Genomic DNA, 8308 nt, shown 5'->3' on the forward strand with positions numbered 1-8308 from the left:
TCTCTCTCTCTCTCTCTCTCTCTCTCTCTCTCTCTCTCTCTCTCTCTAGATCACTTGCCCTTTATATCCGTGTATATGAGAACAACACAGCCCGTATTAGGTCGATGTTTAAGTGTGGCAATGTTGCACATATTTTTGTCGCCCATGAGTACTTAAGGGTTTTGGCTACGATTATGCGGTTCTTCAAGCCAAGCGTGAAGGCTCGTGCCCTTGGCCGTATACGGGCAGCGGATATCAGCAGGATGCAGTGAATTTTTACACCGCTTTAAAAAACCTAAGGCCTTGACTGCATCTGTGTTCACATGCTTCGTCCAACGAACATCTCTTTGTATTCTCATGCCCAAATATCAGCGTGGTGTTCATAAAACACAACAACAGTGACCGCATGTATTAAAATATCACCCACAAGTGTGCAAGAGCAAGTTAAACAAACCAAAAATATAATTAAGAACAATGGAGGATAGAAATAAGTAAAGAATTGTGCGAAATGAGAAAAAGCCGCACTAATTGCCATTATGTAGAAATTATTATGCTCAACGCATACACATTGCGTGTACACACAAAATGAGTTGTGTGTGTGTGTGTGTGTCGGTAATATTATATAACACAATTAACCAATTTTTTTTTTCGCTTAAACAAACCAAACAAATTTATGCAAAGATTTAGGAGCTTAGAGAGTCGCCAAAACTAAAGCGTGACTTGAATCCGTTTCTTATAAATCCATTCATTCATGTTATTCATATTTCATGTGTTTATCTTAGCCATACCCCAAGGCGAATACTTATCTCATCTTGAAGCTTATAAATAAATGCTTCATAATAATACTCTTTACAAGTTTCCAAGAGTGGTTGATGTGCATAGGAAAGCAATAAACCACTCGTTGAATGCAAGTTCAAAGCTTTTCTGTGCATTTCAACTTGTAAAATGAGGTTATTTAAAACGCCTTAAGGATATAATTGAAATATAAAGTATACAAGAAGAGCTCTTAACCCTATTAAAATATTGTTTTTTTTTTTTTTTTTCTTGATTTGTTATAAATACAGTTAAGTTATTATTTTCTTCTTCTTCTTATTATTATTATTATTATTATTATTATTATTATTATTATTCTGGTTAAATGCAAAATAGTCAAAACTCATAACAAATACCGAACAAAAGCAAAAACTTCTTCTATAAAACTTTGATTTACTAGAATAACGAAATATATTTTCAATTGAAATGCTCCATTACTCCTTTTGAGTAAACATGAATGGAATTATATATTACGAATCATGGTAACCAGATGTTGTCCAAAGAATATATGTATGTATGTATATGTATAATAGATAAATTTTTCTGCATGACAGAATGAATGAAACTCTTCTTCTTTTTTTTTTCTTTTTTTTTTTGTTCTTGTTGTGTTCTTGCATAGAATTGAAAATAGAAAAGAAAATAATGCAGGGCAATGCCATTATAATCTGTGAAAATGTCATCAGCAAAAATGTGAAAACAATGCTGGTAAACAAAATTCAATTATAAGCGCATTTACATATATCGTATCAATCATCATACCTTTTGGCCATGAGTGTAACGTTCGCCACCCGTATAACATGAAGCGGCACGTTCATGTGGCTCTAAATCATCATTGTCATCGTCATCATTACCATCATCATCATTATCATTATCATTATTATTTTTATCATCAATACCAACATCAGCAACGTCACCAAGTCTTTCATCATCATCATCATCATCATTATCATCATTATCATCGTCATCGTTTGTGTTATCATTTTCCATATTAGAGGTTTGGCGCGTTGACGATTTGCCAGCAAGTGTTGAACTCTTGAGCTGCTTCAATGCATTGACCTGAGGTACATTGGCCTTAGCATTCATATCAATAATGGCATCATCGTGCTGCTGGTTAAATTCGACCATACGACTATCATCATCTCCGTCACTCATAACATCTGCATCAATATTAAACCGCTTTTTATGATGATGCTTATGTTGTCGTTCAGTTTTCAGCAATTGCTCCGACAGCAAACGTGTATCATATTTAGCCTGGATTTGTTCGCTATCCAAGTCATATAGCAATGAATCATGATCATCGAAATACTCATAGGGAACTACATATGGAAAGCATTAAAAAAGTAAAAAAAAAAAACGAAAAAAATAAGAAAAACATGAAACAAAATCAAGACCATTAAGAGGAAACTTCAAGTTGGATAAGAATTAATAACAGAGGAAACACATTTTATGTCAATCATCCAGCATCGAAAGCATTCATCTTTCACACGTGCATTGCTTCAATATATTTCTTCTTCTTCTTCTTCTTCTTTTTTTTTTTTTTTTTTTTTTAAATTTATTACGAGACTGAAGTTTATTGACATACATACCTGCTGCCGCAGCTGCTACCGTCGGCGCTGTCATTAGTTGCGTACGTCCAAACATGCAGTAAACACAACACAACCAAATGCATATAATTTTTTGAAAATTTTCCATATTTGTACGTTTCCACTTGAAATGCATTCTTGGTTTTTTAAAAATTTTTGCTTTTACTTTTTCTTTTGTTTTTTTTTTTTCTCCTTTCTTTCTTTTTTGTTTTTTATTATCGGTGCTGTCTTCACTTATGTTTTCGTTTTGCCACAACTTCCGTTTAACTCTGCGTATGCAAGTAAAGAACACAAATACGAATTGTTGTTTAACGTTCATCCAAATGTATGCAAATGAAATTCTATAATATTATGTGTGCATTCATGCATGTATCCATGAATTCATGTATGCATATATGCATGTCTTTACCTATGTATGTATGTATGTATGTATGAATGTATGAATGTATGCATGTATACCATCTATAACTTAATATGTTTACGCATATAGTGGCAAAGATTTGTTTTCACTATTCCGTAAATGTATGTGCATATGCTCGCATATACTTATTCAGTGAAATATGTGTATCCACAACATATATGTAAATCTCTGACATTTACATATGCACGATATTCGTTTATGCATCTATGTAGTTGTGCATGTATTTAAATCGAGAATTAAGTGAGATTGGTCCTTTTTTTCTCATCTCATGATGATAATAGTGGCTTACAACATTGATATCGCTTGTGTATAGCAAATGCCAAGGATCTACAACTTGTTCGTTCATTTCATCAGATATTTATGCACTATTTACTTATTTAAGCATTAAGAAAGGATTAGAACAATTTCTATATCAGACATCATGTGTTGAATTGAAATTTTATAACAAAACAAAAAAAAAAATGCTTAAAATCGCAACATTCGATTAAATTGCCAACCTTAACAACAGTGTGCTTGCGATACTAACAAATGCGATCAATGAAAAATTCTTAATAAAGATAGTTAGACATGGATTTCCATTTAATCTCTTGTTTATATCAATTTTATGTTATCTATATTTACTACTTATGCAATATTATTAGAGAAGAATTAACGAAACCTTTAGTTGTCTTCCTTGTATAACAAATGCCCTGAACCGCGAACAAGGTAAGTGGATTTTTATTAAATTAATTCCTCAGCAACACAGGGCGCACTCAGTGACTCAGAAAAAATTACGAGCGTTCTCTGCTTCAGTAGCAGAGAACGCTCTACACAAACACGATATTAGAGGGAACCAAACTGGAAGAGTCCGAAAGATGTGGAAGCCTTTGCATCAGGAGTCACATTCCCTGCTTATAAGCACATGAGAATAATCGACGAAGAATTTTATTCCAAAAAAAAACTTTCCTCTGCAAGCTGACACAAGATTACTTTGCAAGTTGGATCAACGATTGTTAAAGTTAAGCACATGATAATATAGAGAGAAAGCATGTATCGTTCCACACATTCACATTAGAAGAACCATTTATTCATCGTCGACAGAATCTGCCTTTTCCATGATTCTTACCTTCAATGATTGTATCATCATATCGTTTGGTTGTAAGTCATCTATTTCTTCTGGCTGAATACAAACTCGTACGTTAGCGACTTCGTTGACAATGCTATTCAGAAACTCAATCAATTTCGCATAGGCTAAACGTCTCTTCTCTGATTGCACCGTACTTACGTATTAACGCCACCGCAGCAAAAATTCCATTAAAAAACCAATAAAAAGCAATTCTTTGAAAGTTTTAAAAAAAGTTTTTTTGGTTTCTGAATATAATAATAATATAATAAAATAATAATAAAAATAATAATATAATAAAATAATAATAATAATATTTTTGCCGCGGTAACGTTAATACGTAAGTACCGATTGTGTTTTCTCTCTTAAGAGTTGTCCATTGGATTCAATGTATACATATGTATATATATGTATGCATAGCATAAGTTTTGCATTGGAAGTTGATCGGACTCTTCTTTTTTTATAGTCATCATTGTCGTTTTATTCATCGTTGGAAATTTTTTAGCAAAGAAATCTATGACTACCAGATGGTTAGTCTTTCATTGTTTGCTAATTTTGTTGCAATTCGCAGTAATAACAATAACTCAATAGTAATTTACAGTATTAATGAGTATAAAGAGTTAAACTTTCTCAACGGATATCATTGAATTTAGTTTTGCATTCTCATTTATGATATTTACTTACTACTTAGGCTACTGCCTTAGAACTGAATGTAGTTTACAGTATTTTTAGCAAATTTCTTAACCTTGCGTACAAGATATGAATGGCGGTTCCTCGCTTAACACGATTAATTCGTACCGCACTGTATCGAAACCATGTTATACAAAACTTTTCTACTTCTTCACTTCCTCCAAAACATATAGTATCGAACCACATACTTTAAACTTGGATATAGAATGTGCTTGCATGTATTTTGATCAGCGAGATCTACTAATGAGAATAATAATATAATGGAAAGTATCAATGTAGAATGATGGTTAAATTCGATGATTTTGAACTTTCCCTACATAAAATGACATTTTACGATGAGTCAAGTGCTTCTGGATGTTTACATGCAAAGGGAAAATTTCAATAGGGGGAATAATGGTTAACATACGCATTGACAGCAAATGCCATTTCGAACCGTTTCAACATCCCTGCTTCGTGACTTGCCGAACAAAAACAAGAAATTCCAATAGCAATGAAAAGTGCGATAACCTTAAGGGCAATAAATCCTGGGGCTAATCGAACAACGCCATCCATATCGATGTCGAAGCGGAATATTCATGGACTCGAAGCTTTGCTATGCATATGGTGGGATTAACAAGGAGTAGTGTAGTACGGGCTGCTATAGCCGAATAAAACTGTTACTGCCGATGTCTACCGACGTCAATTCAACAAATCGAACGGTATGCTGCTCTAAAAGAAACCAACGATAGGTGGTCTGTTTGATTACTTTGACCTAAGAGAAGTTGTTGCCTCTGTTGCACAGCTGGTGTCATTTGACAGTACAAGTACAACTCTCTTGTAAGCACACTTTTCAACAAATCTCAGACGAGAACTCGAGCGTCTAATCATTTCCCTTTTGGACTAGTAAGACATAAAATGTACATATATGTAATACATAAAAGTAATACTCATAGGCTACATAACTCACACACACATAAAAACTCATAGAGATAATTTTTATGAAAATCGTTAACCTAACTTAACTAACATTGCCTAAGAACGAAAAAGGAGCAAGAATGTGAAGTTAAACGACACAACATGGTGTCCCATTCAAAGGTGGCATCTTTTTTAAACCATAATAAAACCGTGCATCACTATAGCACAAATACAAATGCTGCTGCTATACAACATTAAATGCATGAAAATAATTTCGTGTCTTCCTGGAAGAAGAAAGAATTAAAAATTTATCGCAATTTTATTTGTTTATTTATTTTTCTTTTTATTAATATTTGAACAGTCACTTAGCCACTTAGGTGTTGTCACCTATACGTGTAGGCACTATGATGGTCCGCAAAGATTGTTGGAAGGGGATGAAAGCAGACAACGGCAACATTTTTATATACATTCGACTTGAATGTGGAAACATTTGTTGTGATGGGAAGCAGTAGCATGTCTTACTGCAAATTTCTGTGATTTCTTTATATTAAAGATCTATAGACTTTCTGCCAATGCATGTGTAAAGCTTACGGAGTGTGCAATAACATGATATATTAAGTAGATCGAGTTATGTGCCATGTAAAGTACCATTTGCCGGAAATTCTCATTCCCTCTTGACATGAACACCAAAAGCACGTAGGCAAACGAAAAAAGTTTGAAATTGAAAATGTAGTCCGTTTGAAAGGTGAAAAAAATATGCAGCAGCATTATTTTAAAGGTCATAAGCAAGCTCCACTTGCAAGATGTGTTGAAGGACAAGTTTCCGCATGCAAAGGAAAAAATAGGCAGAAGCGTAAAAACCTTCATGGAAGCCGCTCAAACCATTAAACTCAAGCCAAATGCCGCTTTGCTATCTCATGTATGGCATGAGGCATTGCCTACAATAAGACGAGCATTAGAGAAGAAAGGGTGGTAAACATGCCAAACGACGCACATTTCAAAACTCTTCCAAGAAGTACTGAAGAAGCACTGAGCTAAAATATTCAACTTACTTTGCCATATTCATCGACTGATTAACATTTGTTTCAATCGACGACCCATTAGCTCTGACAAGCTTTTCGATGCTGATAATAATAAGCAAATATCGGAAATAGCTTTAAAGGACACGCTGTCCTTTCGATGCGAAATTCATAAGCTCCCTTAAAAATGCCAAAAGTAACGACTAATAAAATGCGACGACGTATGCAAAATAATTGACATAATTTTTTAAATAAACGTTTAATTTTTTCATCATAAAATTAATATATAAATAAAGCGTCACGTTATATCTCTTCTTCTGTTTTTCTTCTTTTTTTGTTATTTTGCTGCTGAGAGACAGAGATTCCTTTATAGCCTTCAGTTCAGCGCGCACACACACAAATTCTGAAAAAAGAAGATAAAAGAACAAAAAGAAAAAGGATACAATAAGAAAAGAAATCCTATACATTAATCTATAACTGTATACACTCGAAAAACTTAATGGATATAACGAAAAGCAAATTGTAATTGAAAGTTTCCATAAAAATTGAAATACAAGTGGCGGAACAAACCAATAACCGTAGTACAAAAATATTAGCCAATAAATAATTTCTGACGAGGACTATTTGTATTCTTGTTTCCTTCAGAGAAAGGAATTTTTCTGTTCGAGAATTGTCTCGAATAAGAAAATAAATAGATAATAGCAATGCGGATATGGCAGAGTGCATTAATTTGAAGAGATTTTTAAGAGAAATCGTAACTACAACTTTTTCCCACTGGACAATGCTATGGCTATTGTATGACAAAGTATTTCCTTCGCACTTTATTCTCCTCTTTTTTTTGTGATATCACCGAAATGTAAAAACATTTTTTTTTTTTTGAAACGATGAAAAAGTTTAGAAGAAGAAAATTACTCTTGAAACTTATCGATTGCTGGTGTTTACAACAAAACTGTTACCTTGCGATGTGTTGAAATGTAAAAAATCTTAGGCGAAGCTTGGAAATTCTTCAACGATCCCAAAGCTCTTATTCACCCAGAGGATGCCGTCTATCCGTGTAAGACAGTCAATGTTAGATAAAAGTTGCGAAAGAGAAAGGGAAAGAGCTACGGGGTGTTTGCAGCTTAGTGGTTTGCGATACGTGTTGTATGCCTTTACTATCACTTAAGCACAGGAAAGCGAAGTGTGGTCCTAATCGTACTGAGATTTGAGCCCGCGAACACCGACTTGGTAGTCGGGTAATCGGCTTTGCGGCAGCCATTTCAATAAATAGCAAAGGTGTGGTACGATAAAGAGTCGCTCAAAACCGACAAAGCTATTGCTTTATAGGCAACTGAAAAGTTCCTACTACTGTTGTGCAATTGAGTCGAACATAAAAAATGGAAATGGATGCCTTAACCTAACTATCGCTGATATCCGTCAGATATTCATTTTTCCGACTCTCACTCATTTCAATCGATGACTCTCGGTCTGTATAAGGTTAAGAAAAAGAAACCTAGTTAAATATACTTGCGTTCCGAAATGGTGTTCACAATGCAAACGGAAAAATTCGATATCATCCTACGTTAAGTTACATAAAATAAATTAGTAATGGAACTGCAAGGGAAATTATAAAAAGAGTTTCATTTGAATAACTGTTAAAATGGTTAGAAAACTGCTGATCACCTGGCTGCGATCGCCGGTCTACTGACCAATCGCTCATCATTACAGCCGTAGAACACAAGTGGCTCAAGATAATCTAGAAAAAGCTTTCAACGCCCACAATATTTTACTCATGTTTTAGTTTTAGATTTTCATTTGTTTGACGGGC

General features: G+C 34.1%; 1 protein-coding gene across 2 annotated transcripts in view; it reads right to left on the reverse strand.

Annotated features, from left to right (window-relative positions):
• The window catches only part of LOC119636234 (myb-like protein W), a 26051-nt gene extending 19324 nt beyond the window's left edge, over nucleotides 1-6727 (reverse strand). The window contains exons 1-3 of one of the 2 annotated variants that reach the window (XM_038031494.1): nucleotides 6535-6727; nucleotides 2379-2644; nucleotides 1552-2108 (exon numbers count right to left, since the gene is read on the reverse strand). In XM_038031494.1, the coding sequence (XP_037887422.1) occupies nucleotides 1552-2108; nucleotides 2379-2644; nucleotides 6535-6548 (837 nt within the window). In that variant the 5' untranslated portion in view covers nucleotides 6549-6727. Of the gene's footprint in view, nucleotides 1-1551; nucleotides 2109-2378; nucleotides 2645-4994; nucleotides 5194-6534 lie in introns of those variants that run through there. The other variant, XM_038031492.1, reaches the window with a different exon arrangement.
• Between the last annotated feature and the right edge of the window lie 1581 nt (nucleotides 6728-8308).

The sequence above is a fragment of the Glossina fuscipes genome, unplaced genomic scaffold (assembly GCF_014805625.2).
Source record: "Glossina fuscipes isolate IAEA_lab_2018 unplaced genomic scaffold, Yale_Gfus_2 28, whole genome shotgun sequence".
NCBI lineage: Eukaryota > Metazoa > Arthropoda > Insecta > Diptera > Glossinidae > Glossina > Glossina fuscipes.